The sequence below is a fragment of the Lethenteron reissneri genome, chromosome 11 (genome assembly GCF_015708825.2).
Source record: "Lethenteron reissneri isolate LAM-NWPU_2019-01 chromosome 11, ASM1570882v1, whole genome shotgun sequence".
Classification (NCBI taxonomy): Eukaryota; Metazoa; Chordata; class Hyperoartia; order Petromyzontiformes; family Petromyzontidae; genus Lethenteron; species Lethenteron reissneri.
In genome coordinates, this window is record NC_083789.1 from 11560550 (window position 1) to 11585263 (window position 24714).

Below are 24714 nucleotides of genomic sequence, written 5' to 3' on the forward strand. Positions count from 1 at the left end.
TTTTATATATTGAATCACAACTCTTCACGGTGGCCAGGTCACAGAGAGGTCAGAGCGCTGAGCTGGCACCGCTAAGAACCTCGGTTCGAGATCAGGAAGGAACCTGAGATTAAACCGGGTCCTCAACTGTACTGAGTTGATGGTCCCAGTCCGATAACCGCACAAAACAAAATCTCATTCACTTTGGCTGCGTATTTAATTTGGTTAAATTCCAGCTGTGAGAATTAAAGTGATCAATTGAACATCTCGGTGACAGAGCGGGTGGGAAAGTGCTGCTCCTAATGTGTGGAACAAATGTCGCTTAAAAGCATCTGCGAGGTAGTTATGTGATATCCGCTTCCGCGGGGTGTTCTCTAACAGGAAGGGGGAGGGGGCGACGCACTGCAGCGCGCGACATCCGAATGCGATGCTTCATCTCGTGACATGATGCCAATAACGCAGTCGTGATACAAGTGTGGGGGAAATATCTCTTTAAAATCACGCTCTCTTGAGGCTGTCACGTGCAGGTAGATGTAAATAACATGAATGCAGTACCATATCATAGAGTTTATTCTATTAAAAATATTGCTGGTCACAAGCAATCATTCTAGGTATACAGTGTATAAATAAATCTACTTCTATAAAATTAAGGCTGCACAGGCCCGAACAGAGGATTTCCCAAACCCCACATTTTACCCTGACAGTCCAGGATCAAACACTTGCTGCTGATGTTGTTGTTGTTTTCTGGACGGGACGCACTGTCCCTTAGCTCCAGTCTCTGTTTGGAAATACATTCATTGGAGGGACCTGCCGACACAGTGGGACTGTTACAGACATCAGCCAAACCTCTCCTGCCATCTAAACAATGTAGCACAAAATATATTCCTTTGTTTTCAATTCCGCCAAAACCAAGGTTGTTTTGGTGATTAAATGACGATGTACCATCCCTGAGCTCTTCTTCCGGGGTGATTCGATGATTTTGGAACATCTTCGCCAGTGCTTCGATGATGTCTGCACGCGGTGTGTGTTTTTATTTTATTTTAAAATGTCAGATGAAAATAATCTGCTCGTCTTCTCCACCGCACTGACCACAGAGTTGTGGTCGCACATTTCCCAGTAAACGTCCTTCGCTGCGTCCTTCGAGACGCTCCATCACCTCCATCACCTTCATCGTCATCATCGGCGGCGAGTCTGAATTCCTCTTTTTGTTCAATCGCTTTGTTTTTCGTGTGTGTGTAATGCACGACTGAATATTGAGAAAGCCACTCGTCCATCCGTCTGTCCAGTTGTTCCCATCTGGGGTCTCGGAGCTACCCCGGACTCCGCCATTCCATTGCCCGTCTCATGGTTTCCCATCACCGATCCGCATTATCGGCCACCAGTGAACTCCAACAGCCCAGTTTGTGTCCTGCTGCTAAATCAGCTTGTTTTTTTCACCAGATTTTTGTTGGACAAATAACATTTCTACATTTCCTCTTCAGCCAATTAGGCATTTAAAAGGAGGGGGAGGGGGGGGGGGGGCTTTGCCCAAGGTGGGCATCTGATCCCTGAGAACGACTGTTTAAGGGCGATTTCTAAATTTAAATTATTATATTTCAGCAGTCGCGATGAAGCTCTCTTCAGTTCCCTTCACTTCTCCCGCAGTGGCGTGGCTATCGATTGTGCGGGAGGGGGGGCCCTCGAGTTGGAGGGGCCCCCGTTTAGTTTTTTTTAGCCAGGTTGAGATCTCGGGAGACCTGGGATTGCCTCACTTGCAAAAGCGAGGGGGCACATTTAATTCGCTACGGCCACTGCTCCCCTCCCGTTCGCAGCACTTACCCACACCTCTCAACCCACTCCTCCGCGCCACGTGCCACGCACGCGCACACACGCCGCAGTCTGAATGTACAAACACAAAGGCAGCCTACACGTCGTTAATTAATACTACAGTACAAGGTGATCCACTGATAGATGCCCCAATGTGCTCCTAACGCCCCCCCCCCCCCTTGCTCTCCCCTCAACGCTTGATGTCCAACGTCGGCCGGCCATTGTCGGACATCGGGAGAGTTCCGTCGGATTAGTGGGGGACGTTGTAGAGGCTTTTGTCCGCCCGCTAAAATCGAAAGTCTCATGCCCCAAGGCGCCGCCACTACTACCTCCACCACCTTGACGCCGCGCAAATCCCTGCGATGCAATCGTCCACCTCGGCACCTGCATGCGGCAAAAACTGATTTCTCCGTATTGTTTTGGTGGGGCATCTATAAATGTATCACCCTGTGTAACACTTCCACGGGCGTCTACGCGCGCTTGGTTACTACTACGCCGAGAGCCTGCTGCTGCTGCTGTTGTTGTCTGAGAATCTATGCAATGAACACATTTCAACATTGTTGTAATTAAAAAAAACACACGGCCTCAATGCGCCATCAGTAGTACCATATGAACGGTTGCCGTGAGTGTCCCACCAACGTGCAGCAGCAGCAGCAGCGAAAAAAAGAAGGCATTTGCAGGTGTATCCTTGGTGCGGTCGTCACGAGTCAATTTGATCATCGTCGCGAGTTCCGCACGAACCCCGCGTTGCCCCACAAAACCACAGGTCACGCACGGCGGCGCAGAGCCGCCGGTCCCGCCGGCACCTACAGTCGGCTCGCTGGCTCGTTCACTTTCAAACTACAGCTTCCCGGCAGTCCCATCGAAGAGGCGTTTTTTGCGCGGTCGTGCCGCGCCGCGTGTCGTTGGGCGCGCAACGCTCGACGCCCCCGCTCGGAACGTCGGGCGTCACGCGGCGCGCGACGTCCGACGTTTTGCGCTCGGGAACGTCGGGCATCGTTCAGCGTGACATCCGACATTCCCGATGCCCGACATTGCCGAGCGTAAACGTGGTGCGGGATGGCACGTGTCGCGATCCGTGAAGGCACGCCACGGAGAGCTCGCGCGGTTCGACCCGCTAGAAACTGCGCCGCAGTTTCCCCGGCAGACCTCGCGCGGCGGCGGACTTTGAGCGAGACGAAGGGTTTAGACTCCTCTCGCCATGCCGCCTCTGTCCCAAGCGAAACACGCTGCTGGGGTTATTCCCGCCAGCGTGTTGAAAAAATAAATTATTTTTAACAGACCCTCTTTAAATGGACCGCTGGACGGATGGGTCTTCCACACCGTCGTGACGGTCATGAGGCTTGTTTTCACCACATATCAGTATATGCAACAATGGCTCTTCGTTGTAGCCGATACCTGAATTGTCCGTTGTGTGCTTTCGTTCAAAACAAAGTCGTAAATCTATGGGAGCCGTTTTGTTCTTCCGCGTCGGAGACGGCCGACCGCAGTGGCGCTCGGTGAGATGAGTCGAGGCAACGCGGCAGCTTATCCGCAGCCACGAGCGCATGCACAGAGCGGTGACGATGATGGCGGGGTGGGGGGGGCAGTGGAGGCGGCTCTCCGGCTAAACAGGGCTTAGCACCCCCACAACCCAATTTACCGGCTTTAAAATTCACACGGCACAGGCGACGAGGTCCGGCCTCTACGGAGCCGGGCAAGGCTTCGTAGAGGCCCCGTGCTCTCGGACGATGTCAGCGCTCTCTCCGTTCTTCAGGTGTTGCTTTTTTTATTAAAATAAAATTAGTACTTTTTTAAAGAAATATTTAATTTATCAAAATGTATTCCAGTTCTCCCAAAACAACGTTTTGCAGACTGTGTGCAAGCCCTGTTCGGAGCTAACACTCGCATTCTGAACCCACAAAGGGGGAAGTTCAATCTGTAAACGTATACATTTTCCGCGTCTCGAACGCAGAACCGAACGTGCATTCACCCAACAGAACACACGTGTTCCCATCAACCGTGCAACGGTGGGCCAACGTCGGCCCAACGGTTGTAACCACACGCCAACGTTGACTCAACGTTGGCACGTTAAGTGGGTCTGTGTGGCACACTCCATCGGCAGTTTAAAGTAATCCGAGCGCTCTAATGCCACTGTGAACACTGTTTGAACAACGATACAAAGATTCAAGCAAAACATAATTCGCTCCAGCGGTGGTCCACCCATCAAAACTGACTTTCGCGTCAAAATGCCCTCCGTCACCAACGAGCGGTGAGGTTGTGGCAGAAGCCGACGAGCGACGCCGCCACCGCCGCTTCCTCCACAACGGTCGCCCCGGACGCACCCGCTCGCGTGCGACGGATCTTCCGTCGCACGCACAAAAGGCCGCCGCTCCATGAAACCGCAACGCTCTCGGAAAACCCGACGGCTTCGATCGGCCGAGGCCCGTGTCGCTGTCACTCGGCTGTCGGGGATCACGATGTTGTGTTGGCGGTGTTCGGCACCGCCCCACAGTCGCCCCCCAATTCCTCACGTTTTCTCCGACCTCTGTTCGTGGAACTCTCCCGGGCAGCACGTGGACAGAACCATAGAAGTACCGCGGAGGTTTCCACAGTCGTGCCATGCGGCTCTCTAGCATCGTCGGGTTCTGCCGCGCGTTGTTCGGCATGGTGTCTGATATTTTCTCTCCACCTGCTTCGGCGAAGCTTCTTCTACTCTTCCCCGCATCCCGGCACGCGTGGCCAAAGGTCAAACGTCGCGCCGAACGGCATGCGCCGCAACCCGGACACCGTGAAAGACTCCGGTGCCGTCTCAGTGGCAGGCACAGAATCCTGTAAACGCGCCAGGTGAGTCAACCTCCCAATATAAATAACGCAAGCGCAAACGTTGTTTGCGATCAAACCGCAAAAAGAAATTACTAACGCCGTGAACATTGTGTTCTTTTAACACGAAGACACCAGTTTCTGTGCTGAATTGGAAACAAACGCTCCTGCGCACAACAAGCAAACACAAGTTGACGTTGCGGAAACACATCGCAGTAAAGTAACACGACGCACCCTATGTACAGGAGGCCTCCCCGCCAGGGACGAAATGTGCTCTTCGCTTGCTTACTTACAGAGATACCCCCGCGACTCGGCGGCGGGCCGTTCCAGCGTCCAACCCGGAGTCCTTATCGATTCTTTGGTATGACCGCTCGCGTCGCGCGGAAGCTGCACAACAAACGCTCGGGAGTGTTTTCCCCCCCTACGGGCCGAGCACTCGGGCATCGGCGAGACGCAAAACTGTGGGCGATTCGATGCTGTTGGTTGGTTTTTATTTTTTGGCACACAAACCCCAACGCCCCCGCTCGAAGTCACCACTCTGCCGGAGCACGGACCGCTCTCAATCGGTGCTCCTGCGGCATCTTCGGCGAATGCCGCGTTCCCTGATTACATTTGTTTTTTGTCGTTGCGTCAACGGACGCCCGGTGGCCGGTCCGCCGGCGACCCCCTGTTCCCTTCTGAATCAGGCGCTCGACCTTCACAGAGTCGATCGCCCGCAGCCGGAGGGCAGCCGGCCGGCCTTCTCTCTACGCAGCTCTGTCTGGCGGTTGGCCGATATAGTTTGATTCCGGGCTTGCGCCAATGCTGGCCGGCGCTCACTTTGATTCACTCCCCACCCCTCCTCTTGTTTTGTCGACGGCGGCGAGTCGAGATGGAATTGCCAGGACGGGAAGCCGTTCGCGGTGAAGGATTTGCCAGCGCCGGTGGCTCGCCGACAGTAGCCGCCTCCGGTGTTACCGGGCGATGGCAGAACCGGCAACATTCCGGGAGCCGTATTGGACGTGGAAGTTGGGGTCCTGGCGCGCCGCACCAGGCACCTCTGCCGACTCCGCCGCGTTCACGTCATTTGAATGACACACAGCCCTGGAAATGGGAAAAAGTTATGAATATAAATCGCTGTAGTGATGCTCTGCGTTTGTCGTTGCTCCTGTGATGCACGACTTTTTTCTGGTTATTCATTGAAACAGACGCTTTTAGCCCCAAACGGCTCTTGGCTGGTTATAAATAAAGCATTCTAATAATCGATTGCATCAGTAATTTAAACGTGGTGCTCAAAGCACAGTTCTAAATACTTCTGTGGAAATAACATTAAAATAAATAAAAATATTTTACGGAATATTGTTTTTTACGTGTGTGTATCAAAGGTGAAATATACACTCTCAAAATACATTTCGATTCTGCGTGATTGAAGGCAATGACGGTGATGCATTCCAGTCAACCCCTTATCAGTGCCTACCTTACTACAGACCAATTCAGACCTTATTGATCTCCCCGTGCCCTTATAAATTTTAATGTTAATTCTATAAAGTCAAATAACAAGGGAGAAACGCAAACATATAGAAACAAACATTTGTTTTTGGCCGCATTTGAAACGGCTGTACGCTGCATGGACCCGAAAAGTCAATTTCCCTGCGCAAGAATACGGGTGGACCGTATGGGCTGACAGGAATGGGTGACGGGCACTTGCTAATGCTAAACGCACAGCGCACGGGAATTACAAAGCCATTTTTAATACTGCAGGTGGATTTACACTGAGAGACAAAGATGAACACGTGGATCAGAGAAGACGTGCAGGTCAGGAAAAGCACGCGGACCATTGGGCACGGATGCGTCGTGGCTAGAAGGGATGATGGCCGGTGGACGAGACTCACACCGGAGTGGCAGCCAAAGGAGGGAACGCATGCCCAGAGAGAGAACACGTCCACCGCATCGACGGAGCGATGAAATTAGCTTGTGTCTGGGAGCTACACGGTTCGTTGCACCGTTGAACCCACGAGGGATGGACTCAGCTTGGAGAGGCCTTTACCCAGCAGCAGATTGATCACAGCTGCTGTTGCTGCTGCTATTGTGGCAATGATATTGATTTGTTTTTGATAGAGTGCCCTTCGTGCCTCAAGAGTGCAAAACAAGCGGTAAGCAGTCGTCCCTGTGCGGCACGATGTGACTCGGCACCCGGCTCCCCAGCGGGCATCAGTCTGGTGCCAGTAGAGGCCGGTGATTGCCGCTGTCGTGATGTGCTCCCAGTCGAATTGGTTGTGATAGTGGCGTCGTGCGCACCGACCTCACGGACACGCCGATGGGTGCTTGCTCTGCTGCTCCGTCGCCGGCGAGTGCTGCCCCCCGCCCAGCCCCACGCTGCCCTCGCTGCTGCTGCTGCCGCTGCTGCCCTCCGTGCTGTCGGCTCGCGCCGCCGTGACCGCCGCCCCGTCGAGCGCCAGCGGCTGCCCCCTCCGGCGGCTGCCCCACTTGTGCCCGTCGGCGCGCTTGGGCTTCATCTTGGGGAAGGTGTGCAGGCCGGAGGGGTGCTCGCCCCACCGCGAGCACGCGCGCGCCTCCATCCACGCCTGGCCGTCCGCCCCCCCCGCGCCGCCGCCGGATCGCTCGGCCGCCCGCTGCAAGCACAGGGGCGCCAGGGCGCCAGGGCCCACACCGGGACTCGAACTCAGGCCACCGGCCACGCCGTCCACGGAGCGACCGTCGCTGTTGCCGCTGCGCACGTCCTCCGCCGAGAAGGTGAACACCTCTCCGTCAGACACTGCAAGGAGACGAATGTGGTGGGGGGGAGAGGGGGGGGTGTTGGTAAGGGGGAGCGTGGCTTGGGGCACAGCCTGGCGGCGACCGGGCGGACGGTGCGGTGATGGCGCGGTTCGCCGCGTCGTTTCGGTCGCGACGACAAATCCACGGCGACGATTCGCGGATGACGTTTGGGGAGGATGCAAAGTCTGCCTCGGGTTTTCCAGTCTGGGTACATTCAGTTGCGTAAGAGGATTACAATGGCAGTGGCTTCATCGTCACCCGCACTGCACTGATGCATCATCACCGCACATTACCGTAGACCCATAGACTCACACAAAAACCCACCGACTCGTACAGACGCACACGGAGGCCATAGACTCGAATAAAGACCCACAGACTCACATAGAGACTCACAGATTCACACAGAGCCCCAGATACTCACGTAGAGGCCCAGTGATTTGCATAGAGACTTACCGACTCGCAGACTCACAAGGAGACCCAAAGACTCACATAGACACCAACAGATTCACACAGAGACCCACAGACTCACACGGAGACCCATCGGCTGACAGAGAGACCCACAGACTCGCATAGAGATCCGACTCACATAGAGACCCAGATTCACACAGAGACCCACACTCATATAGAGACCCATACACAGAGAACCACACTCACATAAAGACTCGCAGACTCACATAGAGACCCACAGATTTACATAGAGACCCACAGACTCGCATAGAGACCTACAGACTCACATAGAGCACCGTACACAGACACATACTCACAAAAACCCACAGACTCACATATAGACCCATAGACTCACATAGAGACCCACAGACTCGCATAGAGACCTACAGACTCACACAGAGCCCCATACACAGAGACCCACAGACACGCATAGAGACCCACAGACTGACATAGCGACCCATACACAGAGACCCACAGACTCGCATAGAGACCCACAGACTGACATAGAGCCCCGTACACAGAGACCCACAGACTCGCATAGAGACCCACAGACTGACACAGAGCCCCATACACAGAGACCCACAGACTCGCATAGAGACCCACAGACTGACATAGAGCCCCATACACAGAGACCCACAGACACGCATAGAGACCCACAGACTGACATAGAGCCCCGTACACAGAGACCCACAGACACGCATAGAGACCCACAGACTGACATAGAGCCCCATACACAGAGACCCACAGACACGCATAGAGACCCACAGACTGACATAGAGCCCCGTACACAGAGACCCACAGACACGCATAGAGACCCACAGACTGACATAGAGCCCCATACACAGAGACCCACAGACTCGCATAGAGACCCACAGACTCGCATAGAGACCCACAGACTGACATAGAGCCCCATACACAGAGACCCACAGACACGCATAGAGACCCACAGACTGACATAGAGCCCCATACACAGAGACCCACAGACACGCATAGAGACCCCACTGAGAAACTGGCATGTGCTGGCGAGCGGCTTCATCATCGACGTTTTCTCCAGCGGTCGGCAGAGCCCAACACTCGTGCAGCAACAGCATCGTCATCGTCGTCATCGTCGTCGTCATCATCGCCATCATCACGTGGTGGCATCGCTTTCCAATTGCTCAACTATCGACCTGCACGCATCACCTGAGACTCGAAAACCCGCGGTGGTGTTTGATGCCTCTTCGATCTGCATCCACGAACCACCACTGCGGATTAAATTACATACCACTGTTGTAATTATTGCCCAAAGCTTTAACCCCTAAGAGAGAAGCAGTAAAAAAAGAAATGTCTCGCATTAGCGACTTGTTTTTAAATCGCTTAATTTGGATTTTAAAAAATTCGGACTGAAGCTGAAGCGCGTTTATGTATTTTTTTTTCATTTACAATGTCAAAATAAAGCTTAGAAGCCTTGAGGTTAAGCAAGAAGCGAACACATTATCGTTCTTAACAAGAAGCGTATTTATTAACGCAACATGGAACCCCCGTACTTACTCGTTGGATCGGGCTCTGGTGACCGTTTGCGGTTTTCTCTGCTGCTTCACTGAAAGACGCAATCATGCAATTACCATCCCCTTACGGAAAACTTCGCCTTAAATGGATCCTGGTTACGCGCCTCTGCATTCATACGGCAGTTGATTTGTCATTTGAAAGCCAACAAAAAAAAGTAATTGTTCGTCAAGTTCGAGTTTGTTCTTCAGCGACAACGGGAAATGTTTGTAACAATGAAAATTCTCGGTTGATATTCCCCGCAAAAATATGTGGTCACGTTTATCAATAAACAGTGGGTTCCTACGGCTCAAATTAGCCTTGAGTCGTTCGGTGCTCATCCCCCGTTTACTGCCCTGCCGAGTGAGTGGTGGGCAGTCCACATTCCTCGGGTGGGAGCGGGTCTATCCATAGGATAACCGCTGTTGGCTCCCGCATAAAGCGGTACCAATTTTATTCACCCCATAGTAATGATGGGCTGAGTCAACTGCCCCTCAACCGGGATTTGAACTCGCAAACCTTCAGCTTGCGAGCCGCTCGCTCCACCACTGAGCCACCCGGCTGGATTTATATAAAAAGAACAGAATAAAAAATATATATTTTTAATCATCCTATATATTTTCGTATGTAAAGCAGCTTTTATTCAGAATACATTGGTGCACAGCCGTCAGCTTCTTCAGCAACCGCTACGAGCGTGCGGGAGCGAAGCGTCGGACACCGTCAACGATCAACACGAGAGCGCGTCCCGTCGGGGAGCCGTTGCGGCGTGGGACCTCACGCGCAATTGCCCCGCGCGCGATTACACCGCGCGCTCACAGGGAACACGTGGACGGTTTCTCCGGCCGTTCTGGCCACTACTGGCTACGCCGGCCGCTCTGCCCACCATGGCCGCGCCGGCCGCGTGCCGTGCCGGTTGCATCGCTCACTGTTGCCGGGGCTGCTGACTCCGGGCGTGCTTGGCAGCGAGCGGTAGGTGTTGGGCGAACAGTTCTCCGACGACAAGCTCTTGGAGCGCTTCTTGCACTCGCTCACGAACTGCTCGCGGCACTGCTTGTGGCAGTTCACGCCGCAGTCTGCGAGCGTGTTGGTGGGTGGGGGCAGGTGGGGGTGGGGGGTGCGGGGTGGTGGGGGGGAGTGAGAGGGCACAGGTCACAGGGCGGAACAAGCGGGTTGCAGGTGAAGCCACAGGGTGGGCGACCATAAAAATACTTGGCTCCATTCAGCCTTAACTTATCTTTAAAACAAAATTATCCTGGAGGGCAGGGAGTGAACACCGCGGAGTTCTGGAGTTATCAGCAATGTAGACCAGCAGGCCCCAGTGTTTTTCAAATTCACACCCGATTGGGCTATTATCGGGCGTCGTGCCACGGGACGCAAACTCTGGCGGCGAGCGGCGCGACCCTCCGCGGATCGGTCAAAAGGCTCCCGGCGGTCGGCATGGCGCGCACGGCCGTCGCCTCGGCCGGATGATACCTCGCGAACAAAGCACTCGTCCGCGCAATTGCCGCGACGGTGGCGACGACGATGACGTCGCCAGTGTCTCACCTCTGCATTTGTAGCCTTGTTTGATGAGCCCCCACATCTGCAGTGACAAGGGAATGAAAACGAGGGGGAGCGCCGTCGTTAATGAGCACATTGTTTGTCAGACGGCGGCGGCGGCGGCGACGGGAGGAAGGAAGCACGCGACTGACGCAACAGATTAGAGGACATCTGGCCGATGCCTGTAACCCAGGCTGCAGCCGGGCTACGACAGGATGCACGCACGCACAGACCCTTCCTCTGGCTCACCAGCCACCGTCCGTCCCCCCCTCCACTCCCCAACAATGCTCTACGTGCTCAGCAAGGCATAAATACGCGGTGGCGAGCAGCTGTTCTGTTCGTCGCTGCTGCCCTCCCGCTCTCCGGCCCATCTAACCTTCTTTGCCCTCTTACTCGGCCGAGAGTTCCTCAAAAGCAAAAACGAAAACCTGCAGCTGAACAGCCGAGCCGTCAAGGGGTTGCCGGCGCGGCGACACTACCGGTGCTGCCGACATGCAGGGCAAGGGGCTTAGCAATGCGAGTGTGCAGGCGGTGAGGATGCACCGGGCCCCACTGCCAGAGGGGCCCAGGCACTGGGCTACGGAGAAGTGAGAAATTGTATCCCATTCATTACGTGTGTGTGTATGTATGTTGAACTTCTTTCGCACCATACGTAGCCGACCGCACTAATCAGAGGGGGGAGTACAACAACACTGAACACAAAAATCTGTCCGAAAAAAATGAGCTTTCAATTTAGATTATTTAAAAGTGCACAGCTCCCAGCGGCTTCCTCAATATCGGAAGGAAGAGCGTTCCAGACGGCCGCAGAAGCGCATCTGAAAGCGCGTGGTGCGGTGACCGCCTTTGTTCGGTAGTTAGCCAAAAGCCGTTGCGAGGATGACCGCAGTTCGCGTGATGATGGTTTATGCTCCTGGACGAGATCAACAAGGTATTGGTTGTTCAATACCTTGCCGACCATAGACACTATGTGGGTGGCAGGGTGCTGGCATAGTGCCTCACAATCGGGTACCCGATACCCGTACCCTACCCGATACCCGGCTACCCGTACCCGGCCGGGTACGGGTACCCGTTTACGACCCTAGTGCGGCCGGGTACGGGTACGGGTAAGGAATCAAAACCCGTTTGCGACCTCTGCTCACAGCAGAGAGGGCTCTGGGTTCGATTCCTGGCTCGAGCACCTTTCTGCATGGAGTTTGTATTTCTCCCCCCCCCCCCCCCGGTCGCGATGGCTAAAATAAAACCGTAAATGGTATTGGCCAAACATCATAATCCTCATTGCTGCGAAGAGACCTGCGAATTACTCAATTGGGATAACACAGCAGCAGCAACTTCGCCTCTGCCTGCAAAACCTTGGCAGGACCCCTCCTGCAAAAGGGTTTTGAGACTCAGTGTGGCTCATTTACTGGCTCAGCAAACGTCGTTAACATTCATCGTAAAGTAATCAAGCAGACGATGCGTCTTCTTCACGTATCCATCTCCACATAAATAAATCAAATAAAAAAATTCAGACAACATTTTCAGCGGCATTGTTTGAATACAAGCAAACTCCGGACGGCCTTCCACGTACTGTGTCTCGCCAGACGCTCAAGCGTGTAGCCGAACAAATGGGGTCGGCAACCAAAATAACAAGAAAAGCTAATTTTTTGCTATAATTCGCAATGCGAGCGAATGCGAGACGGTGGTGGTTCTCGATGAACGACCCCTGGGCCAGACGCTCTTAGTTGTTCAATGTTGGATTGCGGGGCGTACAACTCCCCGTCGGCACCCAATATTATCAGGTCAGAATCTGTTTTTTTAGTGTAATACACATAGCCAATCACGACGTTCGGTATTCCTCAAGTGCACTGCAGCCTCTAGTAACGTTACTTAAATGCTCTCCGTCAGCGTCTTCATTTAGACTCGTTGATCCGTCTCTCGTCACGGCCGGTCACAGCTTTGGTTTCTGCTGGGCGGCAGTCGTAGTCGCCACCGTCATCGTCGTCATCATGCTCGATGACTTCCGACCGCTGCTCCGAATCGTCGTTGACTCAAATGAAAAGAACGCTCTGCTCCTCAATGTTTTCGTCACTGATTTTTCGCGTTTTCGCGGCCACAACGGACGGGGTGCATGCACGCGTGCCGGGGGGAAGGGGGGGGGCGAGGGGGCGGGCGGCCCGCAGAACTCACGAATCCCGCGCAGTGCTCGCAGAACGTCGGCTTGAGGTAGGTGGTCTCCTGGAACCGGTGCACGAAGCCTTGGCCCATCTTGTGCGTCAGGATGGAGTTGGCTCGCAGGAAGTAGGCAGACATCTCCTCCTTGCTGATAAGGCCGTCCCTGCGAGAGGGGCGGATGGGTGGGTGGGAGAGGCGCGGGTTTGGTGAGCAGGCGGGCCGGGTGAGCAGGCGGACGGGTGAGCAGGGGGGCAGGAGATGAAAGGCGGCAGATGAAAGGTGGCGGCAGTGTTTGGAGTAAGGGCTTGTTGTCCCTGCCGCCTTCGGATGACACTCCCAGGCGAGGCCACATCACCCAGGGCCCTGGCGCCTCTCCTCTTCACAAACAACCTCATTTATTCATGAAGCACCTTTGACACGAATCCTCAAAGCACTCCGACAAAAATCCTTACAGAAATCCTGCAGTGGATTGGTGTAATCCGTCAGGGAGTGCCTTGCAGAGGTATGTTGTATTTTTAAAAGAAAGTTGTTCAAAGTCTTCGAGAGACATTTCCGTTTTTATCCCTGTGTGTAATGCATTCCACATTCTTAGAATAATAATAACGATGCCCTTTGTTCCCAAGGAAAGTCTCACCAAGTCTCAAGACAATTTTTCCGAGCGTCCTGCTACATTGGGATGTTCGGCTAATTCCTCGCGTTCGCGTTTGGCTTCGTGTGGGAGGAAACCCACAGTACCTGGAGAAAAACCATGCGTCAGAGCTAACCATACTTCACCAGGCTGGTCAGTGCGGGTTGGCAATGGGTGGTGTCCAGGACCAGTTCAGATATCTCTCGCCACTGCCGTTAGCCATGGCCGGGTATCGAACTCTTGCGGCCGAGGTCCACAGTTCGGCGCGGTTGCTCCTCTAGAAATGTTTATTTGGCCGTTATAGTGTTTTCATAAATGTTATAGTTAATAAAAAAAGGTTTTTTGGGTTAGATCGCATGAATATAAATGTGTCGTTAACCCATCACCACACCACACGGCCAATTAGTAAGGTTTGTAATGCAAACAATTAGTTCCTAATTGGCATGTTTTGTTAAACAATTAGTTACTTATTGGCACGTTTTGTTTACATGACAAACCTTACTAGTTGGCCGTGTGGGGTGGTGGTGGGTTAACGACACATTTATATTGACGTGACCTAACCAAAAAACACCTTGATTATGAATAATATTGCCCGCGAAAGCCTACGTGTCAAGTGTGACCGTGTAAAATAGTTGATCAAATATTAGTCGCATTGCATATTTTTTATACACATTTAAAATTACAAAATTTAAATATAAATTTTCATATCTGGTTCAAAAATTGTTTAATTCTCTCGCCAAAATGATGAACCCGCTCCGAAATTTTCCTCAACGCAAAAATTATCAGCTTAGCTTCCTGCGCCATTTGTCAGGATGCTCTGCGTCGTAGACAACGATTCCAAAACCAAATATACATCGAAGCATTGTGAATTGGGCGCGACAGGTTAGTGCCAGTGCAGCTGGAACACACTCGCGGCTCGGCAGCAAGGTGGACCTGGGTTCGATGCCCGACTAGGGTGTGTGTATGTTTCTCTCCTGTCCTGCGTCGGTTTCTTCTGACTTCTCCGGTTGCCTCCCATAGCAAAAAATAACAATTACACAATGTCACCGGTATTGACCAAAACATCCCAATGCTGAAAAATAACCTGCAAATAACTCAACTTGGGATCACACAGCAGCAGCAGCAGCATTGCCACCTGCTGTCAAAACTTGGCAGGACCCTCCTGGAAAAAAAGGTTTTCAGACTCAGAAAAGCTTTCCTGACTACACAAGCCTCTTCAGATGCACAAGTGTGCCACGAAAGAGGGCCACTGCCTCATAACATCCAGCAATGGATTGACACACCGTGCCCACCACTCCACCACGAGCAGTGCAGGCGATTGCACGTGGCGTACGCGGCGCTGTCAATCAAGAGCACGTTAGCGTGACGCACACATTCCCAGGGTTCTAGAGATGATCCGGCGATGCTGCTGCTGCTGCGTTGGCAGTGGTGTGCAAGCACGATCAATATAGAAACACGTTCGCCAATAACGCTGATGTGCTCTGACTTAACGAATGAATAAATACATCACACTCATTGGCTTGCTGTGAAGAAGGGTCATTGCCAGAAACGTCTCCTGTTACATTTTATTCCTTCTAAGGCCACAGTGTTATTGACGAACGGTGGCGAGATGTTAACTACTTCGCCTTGTATACAGGAGGTCGTGGGTTCTATCCCGGCCCTGACGCCTGCTGTATATTTGGAGTTTGCGTGTCTCTCTCCCCGTGGCCTCTGGTGTTCCACTCTACATTGAGAATCAATGTGCGTCTGGAGTATTTGGTTGCTATACATTTCCACGTGATAAGCCACTTCATTGAACTAGCATTTGTGTGGCCAAGTCGCTTCTGAAAAATAGCTATATAGCTCAATGGGCTTCACCTGGTAAAATAAAAATAGTTGAGTTTATCCAAAATAAAGGTTTAAGACCAAAACAGGAAGACTTCTTCACAATTCTGGCAAATCGCCTGATGAAGCTGGTTGTTGTGATCACAAGCAAAACGGCACAGTACTCAAATTGTAAATGTTGTGGGTTTACTCTCCTACACACCGGTGTGCTGGAAGTAGTAACTGATTGGCACGTGTTGTTTAGGTGACAAACCTTACTAATTGGCTGTGTTGGATGGTGGTGGGTTTAACGACACATTTATATTTACGCGATCTAACCTAACTCCCCCTCCCCACGTTATGGCTAATTTTGGTCGCGAAAGCCTACGTGTTTTACTAAGTTTAGTTTAGTTATTTGTGCTCATGCAACGCTGCTACCGCAGCCACAGCAGCACCGAAAGAATTAGCGTAAGAACAAGAACAATACATCACAAAGATGATTGTTGATCTAGAAACGCCGTTTGGGATCGAATGAAATGAGTGGGAAACGCCATGTACTCGTCTGTGGAGACGTTTGCGAGCAATGTGTGTGAAGATCAGACCTTCGGCAGTGTTTCTCAAGCGCTGAAAACGATCGGTTCAGCTGTTTCAGCACGGGTTGTTGAACACAGCGCACCCACAATAGCTAGTAGTGCACACGTGTATATCCAACGGTAACACACCCATCACCCAAAACTCCAACGGCGATTCAATACCACACCTCCGGTGGCTTTGTTAAGAAAAAATCAACGACAGTGCGGACACTAGAATAAGCATCGCTTATTCGGGCTCTAATTGCAAAGTCCGTAGCCGTCCACTCACTGGTCTTTGTCGAGCACGCAGAACGAGTCGAGGAAGGGGAAGTTGGCCGCGACCTGCTCGAAGTCCTGCTGCGAGATGTAGCCATCACGGTCGTGGTCGTAGTTCTTGAAGACGGACTGCCGGGGTGGAGGGGGGGGGGGGCGACGCTTCACATTCGGGACTCAAAGGGGAGCCTGGGGGGGTGGACTCAAACGGGGCCCAGGGCCACATGTTGGATAAGGGTTGTCTCGTTAATAACAAAAAAAACATCTGGCATAAATTCTAATGCCGATTAAAAAACAGCAAGCAGTCACATTTGCACGATGTGCCAGTAATTGTGGTATGATGGAATATATAAGCCATTATTCATAGTATTATTTGTATTGTTGTTACTGTTACGCTCATTTACCCTGGAAAGCCTCGCACGGGGTCTAGCGAGTATTTTTCAGGAGGGTCCTGCCAAGTTTTTTGCAGCGGGCGGGGTGGGGGGGTGCGAAAAGATTGGTAAGCGAATTCCAATTGAGACATTCGTGGGCAATTCTTTTTGACGGGACATCCTGGGACGCCGTGAATGGCGCTGGACATGAGAGTTTGCACCACCCTCGCTGTGACTCGGACCGTGTGTGCGGTGCCCTCGTGGAAGGCCGCCCGAGGGCTGCTCGCTAAACAACCGCACGGCCCAACCCAGCACAGCGGCCGTGGCCACCAGCCCATGCGGCTGTGGGGCGATCTTGGGCCAGCTATGACCACTGGGGCCACTCCTCTCCTGCAACAATAGCTGCAGAGGAACCCTCTGGTGGCCGTAGGGACCATTCTGGTGGCTATAGGGACCCTTCTGCTGACTGTAGGGACCCCTATGGTGGCTGTAGGGACCCCCACCCCCCGCTGGGCAGGGCTGTGGCGAGGCGGCACGCACCTCCACGACGCGCTGCACGTGCTTGTTGATGGTGGCCGCGTCGGGCTTGGGCGACACGCCGGAGGCCCACTCGGCCATCACCACCGGCTTCGAGGGCGTCAGCGGCTGCACGACCGCACGGTGGCACGTGGGGGGTGGGAAGGGGCGGAGGGGGGGGGACCAGCGTTACCACGACAGTCCGCGACGACTCCTGACTATCCGGGGCTTGTGCCGATCAGTGAAAAATCCCATCGCCTGCAGATTGTCGCATCCCATCAGCGGCGTATAATAATAATAATATTATTCATCACGCGTAGGACATTTGGCAAATTCCAGAGGGCGCGGGACAACCGTGCCCTCTGACCTTTCGCTCTCTCGCCACGTTCGGCTCGGTCGAGGCTCTACCGCATCGCATCGGCAGTGCCATGTGAATTGTTAAGCCGGAGCACCCCCCCCCCCCCCGCCGCATGTGATCCCACCCAGACTGCACTGCAGAGCGCAAGGCATTATGGGAATGAGAGCAAACCATGTGACAGCCCCAGGTCCCAGTTTCGCTGCGTGTTGGATGACCTATTTTACGCTTCCAGTTTCGCATTTTCAGATGCGTCTAACGACTTACATTTTTTGACTTTGAACTGCTGAACGAGGGCCTCCCTACACCGTGCGGATAGTGGGGGTTGTTTCACCATACTTCACCACGTTGGTCAGCGCGGGTTGGAAGCGTAGAAGTGCAGTACAGCAATGTATATATTTGTTTGCTGCCCTGCCCTCTGCTACCCCCCACGTAGCCCCACAGCAACCTGCTGTGCATGGCAGTCGCCCATCAAAGTGCTTTCCAGGCTCAATGGGCCGCTTAGCTTCCGAGCGCTGACGGGACGTGGCGAATTTCATGCGACCTGGTCGTCCGCTCGTTTTAAATGACTGTGAGTGGTTTTCATTTCGGCACGTGGCTTCAACGACGCTGTCTGCCTAACTTGTTTAGACATGGTCCTGCGCTCTTTTGAGTTGAGACATTTTATAGTTCTGCTGCAAGAAAGCGAGCAAAGTAGCAGCGGCAGCATTGCGAAGCGTGCGCGGGAGAAAAAAAAAAGAGAACGAAAAATTTAAAAAACCTTTCGTTGCACGCACGCGGCGCCGTGACCCCGCGAGGTTTTATTTTTGCCGCGCGTTTGACGCCATCGCGTCGGCGTCGATTGTTCTTACTGTTGATTTTGGATTCCGCGGTTCCCTCATCAAGGAGAGCTCGTAGATCTCGTCCTCCGTGTGGTACAGGTCCAGGGACAGCTAAGGGGAAACACGCGCGCCCCCCGACAAAAAAAACACGCACCACAATCCGTCACTCCCGGGCGCAATAAATGTGTCAAATAATGCCGACACTCGCGCGAGCAAAACAAGAAATATAAAGCTAGAGTTCGCCCGTGTTGCCAGTAGCCAGGGGAAACCTGGCACCCGCCTGGCACACACCCCTCCCCCCCCCCCACACTATCGTGGGCAAGTCCATCCACAGGGGCGAGGGGCACTTTGTCCTGGGCCTCACACGAAATAGGGTCCCACAATGGTCCCGTGCAATCATTCTGCCCCGGGCCTCCAGGAAGCCTCTGAAGGGCCCGGATCCCCAGCGTTGCCTGTCCGGCCATCATAGACAGCAGGCTCTAAGAATAAAAATACAATAAACTATTTTTTATATTTTACCAGGTAAGGTTCTCTGAGCTATATAGCTCTTTTTCAGAAGCGGCCTGGCCACAAATGATCATTCAACGAAGTGGCTTATCACGTGGACATTTACAGCAGGCAAATACTCTTATAAATGTGGAGGGAAAAACCGGAAGACCCGGAGAAAAATCCACGCGACCACGGGGAGAACATGCAAACTCCAAATATATAGGCGTCAGGGTCTAGATCAAACCCACGACCTCCTGTTTACCAGGTGAGGTCGTTAATATCTCACCACCGTGTATCAACAAGACTGCATGTGCAGCCCAGCATTATCAATCGACTGCTGGGTGAAGGCTTCCCCACACCGTGCCGGTTTTGAGGTTTTTTGGCCATACTTCCCCACATTGGTCAGTGCAGATCAGTGAATTGTGGGCCCAGGACTGATTCGGATATCACTCACCACTGATGTTAGCCTTGGCCGGGAATCGGTGCACTGCGCCACGGCTTCCCCATGGCCATAACTTTATTGGTACCGGTTTCCTTATATGACCAATAAACATGAATAATGTGCTGACATTATCGAATGAGTGACGAGATTGTTATTTTGTTTACACAGTTGCATTAAAAAGGTGGCCCGCAAGAAAAACATTCAGACGTGGCCTGATCATAATCAAGAGACGCAAGACAATCATGAGCGCCGTGGTAGAGAGCATACGTAACGAAGGACACACATTCGTTATTCGTTTTATTATTTATGTTCTCCAAAACAATGCGAAAGATGATTTTTCTTGTTGTACATCACGTAAGTTTGCGTTGAGCCAGGACTCGTATTTAGCAGAGAAGGGGGTTCTTGCCTCTAACATCTGGCACTTCAACAGCATCGGTCCAAGCAAGCCTGACTGTTGATGAGACACCGTGTGTTGAAACCAGTCGGGAGTTTTGCTTGTTTTGAACCAACGCTGCTGAGATTATACACTCCCAGAATGCCTTGCGGGTAGGTGGAAATATTTGTTGTCATACTTTTGTACGTGAATGAACAAGCACGAAGCCCGATCAAAATTGCATGTAAGGTGACAGTGGTTGAATCAATTGTGAGGTTATTAAAAGTGGTGGTGTAGTCGTGGTGACAGTTATGAGAACAGGCGGAAGATGTTAAAGATGAATTGGTCATAGCTGGAGGATGTGGGTAGGCAGTCGCAGTAGGGGTAGTGATAGGGGAAGGGGTGGTGATAGGGGTAATGGTAGGGGTGGTGATAAGGGTAGTGGTAGGCGATGGAGTGGTGATTCGGGGTAGTGGTCTTTCGTACAGCCGATGTAGATGCAGAGCACCAACGACAATTTCAGGTGGTCAAGCCAGATAACCAGGAGCAGCGGTGTGTATATCGTTGTGACGTCTCCTTCGTATTTGTGGATCGGGGCACTGCGTCGGTATGTGTTGTGCGGTCTGTTCTGGGTGACCACAGTGGCACACTGGGGAGTTTTTTTATTTCGATTTGTGCATCAGGTGTGTGCATCTGCCATGGTTTGTGCGGATGCGGTTTAGGGGTAGTGATCGGGGTAGTGATAGGAGTTGGGGAAGGCCTAGTTGTTGCTGGGAGGCAGAAAGTAGCAGCAGCAGGATGGGCTAACTGGTATACAGGAAGCCATGGGTTCGATCCCGATCCTGGCGCCTGTATATTTGTAGATTGCAAGTGCTCCCCATGATCGTGTGGATTTTTCTCCATGTGGCTGCTAGAAATTTCCACGTGATACTCCACTTCGTTGGGCTATCATTGTTTGACCAGATCGCTACTGAAAAATAGCTATACAGTTCAGTGGACCTTACCTGGTAAAATAACAATAGTTTTGAGTTTAGTTTATAGATTTTTAAGGGACGAGCGGAAGCAGGTTGTAGTAAAAATGATTGTTTTACGCGCAGTGGGAGTCTGTTCCAGCAGAGGTGGGGGGGGGGGGCACCATCTGCGTATTTATTTAAATGCACGAAAGTGCGTTGGTGGCGAGTGGTGGTAGTGGTGGCGGTGGGGAGCGGTGGGCAGCAATGGTAGCAGCGGTAGCGGTGGCAGCGGTTGGGAGCGGGGGTAGTGGCGGTAGTGGCGGTGGTGAGTGGCAGCGGTTGGGAGCGGCGGAAGCGGCGGTAGTGGTGGTGGTAGCGGTAGCAGCGGTGGTGAGCGGCGGTAGCAGCGACAGTGGCGGTGGTAGCGGTGGTATAAGCGGCGGTGGCGCTGGTTGCGGTGGTAGTGGTGGCAGTGGCAGCGGTAGCGGTGGCGGCGGTTGGGAGTGGCGGTATCGGCGGTAGCGGCGGTTGGGAGCGGCTCGTCTCACCGTGAGCAGGTGCACCAGGTCCATGTTGGCCTCGATGGGCGGCGGGGCACTCTGCAGGGCCACCAGCTCGCTGAAGGTGGCGTGCAGCTGCTGCAGCTTGAAGAGGTTGAGGCGCCCCTTGCCCAGCCAGTCGGGCAGCGCCGCGTGCAGCGCGATCAGGTCCTTGAGGTGCACGCCCAGGATGGGGATCTTGAAGCCCTTGCTCTCCGACATTGCTCGCCGGTAGTTGCAGTAGTTCCCCGTCGAGGCCAGCAGCTCGGTCATCTCGTACCAAACCTGCGCGAGCGGCCAGGCCAGTCGAGGGACGGGTGGGTTTGTGGGTGGGTGGGTCGGTGAGTGAGTGGGTGGGTGTGTGGGTGGGTCGGCGGGTGAGTGGGTCGGTGAGTGGGTGAGTGGGCAGCCGAGAGGGCAGCAAGCGAGAGGGCAGTTGTGATAATTGTCAGTAAGCCAGCGATATTCCACAATTTAGAACGCACGTTTCAGACAATTGGAAGGTGTGGGGTAATCGTTAAAGTAATGTTGAAGTGGCTTTTTTCATTGGGTTGAGTGTGTCAACCAATGAGAGGGGCTGTAATTCAGACATTAATACATTTTCCACCTCACTTGTCAACTGAGGAATTGCTCGTGAAATACCACTCCGGCAAACTGGCATCATCGACTACACATGGGCTGGTGTTTCCCTGTCAAACAACTGACATAATCCACAAATAAGCCGTAACATCTAAAACCCTAACTACTTCCCCTCAATAGGTCACCCCAAATAATTTGAAGAGGATGAATGTGAATGGTAATTTTGTCATCTTCTTCTCCGCGTGGCTGATGTTGTCGAGAAACAACGGTAGCTTTACGTCCGGGCGGTCGAGCCGGACAAGCGGAGCGGTGCGATCGCCGTGAGGGACCCAACCCATTACCGCGGGACGTGTAAGGACACGTGCGTCCGAGACTCGGCCACCGGTCAAGCGAGCGACCGCGGTGATGCACAGGTCGCTACCGCGCTGCTCCCCTGAGCCAGGGCCCACTGCCACTTATCCGCTCGCTCATTAAAAATATTAAAAAATAAAATAGAAAAAAATTAATTGGCTCCCAGCAGGCTGACGAAAATCCCTTCGTTAACCATCCCTCCTGACATTGCACCTTGGGATTGCGTGCGTTTATTAATATTTTTTAAAATAAAATTCGTTAAAAAAATCTTGTCGAGCGGAGCGTTAATTCCCCCCGGGGGACATGGGTCACGCACGCGGCCCCCGGCGCAAGCGGCGGCGGCGCTCGATGGCAACGCCAGCGCCGGCAAACTTCTCAGAACAGCGCTCGCTCACTCACTCGCTCACTCACTCGCTCACTCACTCGCTCGCTCACTCGCTCACTTACTCGCTTGCTCACTCACTCGCTCGCTCACTCGCTCACTTACTCACTCACTCGCTCGCTCATCGGCGAGGGTTTCGGAAACGGTTGCCGCTCCCACGGCCGCCCCCCGTGCGATGTCCACCCGTCCCCCCCGCACGGGAGAAGCCGCCGGCGAACGCGAAAGGCGCTCGCGGGCACCTCGCGGAGATTTACGTTCGACCGCCGGGGGGGGGGGGGGGGCGCGTGGGGGGGAGGGGGGGTGGTGTGCGAGCTACGCCGCCCGCACCTTGTTGACCTCGGGCGTCTGGAGGGTGTTGGTGTCCTTGAGGCGCGAGATGGCGCTGTGGCTGAGACCCCCCACCACCGCCATGAGCGTGTTGAAATTCTGCAGGTGCCGCAGTTTCTGAGGGATGTTTTATTTTTTTGGGGGGGGGGGAGAGCGAGCGGGTGAGATAGGGAGAGGGGAATTGAGGGAGATAGGGAGAAAAAGGGAGAGAAGAGATGGAGTGATTGGAAGAGAGGGGGAGATGGAGGGAGAGAATGGGATTGGGAAAGTGAGAAGGAGTGCTGGGAAGAGATAGGGTAAGGGAGAGACAGTAATCGGTGGAGAGTGCGACAAAGCGGGGGAGAATGAAATACTAAGACAGAGAGGAATAGGAGGGAGAATAGAAAACAATATTGATAGTGAGAGAGAAACAGTGAGGGAGATAGAAAGGGGAAAGAGGGGACCGAGTGAGTGAGAGAGAGAGGGGAAGAGAGAGAGGAAGAGAGAGCACTGATTTTGTAAGCGAATTAGCGGTTGGCGGCTTCAATGTTAACATATTCTGCCGCTTCCTCGCCCCCGACAGTTGCGCACACGCACCGCACGCACCGCACGTGGCACACACACACACACACACGCGCACACACACACGCACCTCACGCACCGCACGCAACGCACGTGGCACACACGCACACACACACACGCGCACACACACACACACGCACACACCGCACGCACCGCACGCGGCACACGCGGCACACGCGGCCCGGCCTGTTACGCCACGGCGGCAGTTTCATCCGGAGATGTGAGAGAGATTCCGTGCGGCTGGGTGTGACCGTGTTGTGGCCGGCTTGTGGCAGTGTGCGGCAGGGGTTGTGGCCGAGGACGTGTGGCAGGGTGCGGCCGGGTGATGCGCGCGAGGCCGGCGCGGCTCACCTGCGCCACGTGGATGAACTTGCCGATGACCTGGGCGCGCTGCTGCGCCGTGGGCTTGCTCAGCACCATGAGCTGCACCCACTGGGACACGCCGTTGAAGAGGCTGATGGAGCGCTCCAGCGTGGCGTTGTCCACCAGGCAACCCTTGAGCACGTAGCTCTGGTAGTCCGTGAACTGGACAAGAAGCGAGAGGGTGAGTGAGTGGGTGAGTGGGTAGGTGAGTGTATGCGTGGGTAGGTGAGTGTATGAGTGGGTAGGTGAGTGTATGAGTGGGTAGGTGAGTAAGTGGGTGGGTGGGTGAGTGTATGAGTGGGTGAGTGAGTGTATGAGTAGGTGAGTGAGTGTATGAGTGGGTGAGTGAGTGTATGAGTGAGTGGGTGAGTGTATGAGTGGGTAGGTGAGTGAGAGGGTGAGTGAATGAGTGAGTGTATGAGTGGGTAGGTGAACCCCGGCCACCGTGAGTGATCAGGAGCTTCGCGGGCACCCTGTTCGGCGGAGGTTTATTTAGGCCGGAGAAAACCCACGCGTGTGCGAGGGGGAAACACTCAATCCCATACAGTCGGAACAGGTGAGAGTCCACATCTTGAACCCTTTCTGGCCAGCCGGGGTACGGCTCATCCTGGACGCCCTCCGACGGGAAGGTTCAGCTTCTCATTTGTGCAATGATCCACCAAGCCTCGGCTGCGCGACGCTGGATCAGAAGCGTACGTAGCCACCGCCACGACCGTGCGGGGAACCGGCGGTGTAGACTTCCGGTGGGGTGAGAGGGGAGGGGGGCATCAGCCGTGAGCAGGACTCACGGAGATGCGGCGGAAGGCCTTGAACTCCAGGTAGGTGAGGTGCTCCGCCAGTTCCGCCGGCTCCAGGTGGTCGAAGAGCAGCGACACCTTCCGCTTGCTCTTGCAGAGCTTGCTGCGCTGCGTCACGCGGCGCATCCACTCATACGATGGGCTGCACCAGCGGGCACGTGGTGGGGGAGCGGGGGGTGGGGAAGGGTCAAGGGTCGGCGCGGTGCGGTGGGAC

General features: G+C 53.8%; 1 protein-coding gene across 6 annotated transcripts in view; it reads right to left on the reverse strand.

Annotated features, from left to right (window-relative positions):
- Positions 1-533: 533 nt before the first annotated feature.
- The window catches only part of LOC133341462 (ras guanyl-releasing protein 3-like), a 96668-nt gene continuing 72487 nt past the window's right edge, over positions 534-24714 (reverse strand). For 4 of the 6 annotated variants that reach the window (XM_061550116.1, XM_061550118.1, XM_061550119.1 and 1 more), the window contains exons 6-19: positions 24492-24642; positions 23692-23865; positions 22780-22896; positions 21150-21425; positions 18375-18455; positions 17193-17297; positions 16298-16413; positions 13021-13168; positions 10861-10897; positions 10242-10388; positions 9322-9370; positions 8974-9035; positions 6869-7342; positions 534-5670 (exon numbers count right to left, since the gene is read on the reverse strand). In XM_061550116.1, the coding sequence (XP_061406100.1) occupies positions 6870-7342; positions 8974-9035; positions 9322-9370; positions 10242-10388; positions 10861-10897; positions 13021-13168; positions 16298-16413; positions 17193-17297; positions 18375-18455; positions 21150-21425; positions 22780-22896; positions 23692-23865; positions 24492-24642 (1936 nt within the window). In that variant the 3' untranslated portion in view covers positions 534-5670; position 6869. Of the gene's footprint in view, positions 5671-6868; positions 7343-8973; positions 9036-9321; positions 9371-10241; positions 10389-10860; positions 10898-13020; positions 13169-16297; positions 16414-17192; positions 17298-18374; positions 18456-21149; positions 21426-22779; positions 22897-23691; positions 23866-24491; positions 24643-24714 lie in introns of those variants that run through there. The other 2 variants (XM_061550117.1, XM_061550121.1) reach the window with 2 other exon arrangements.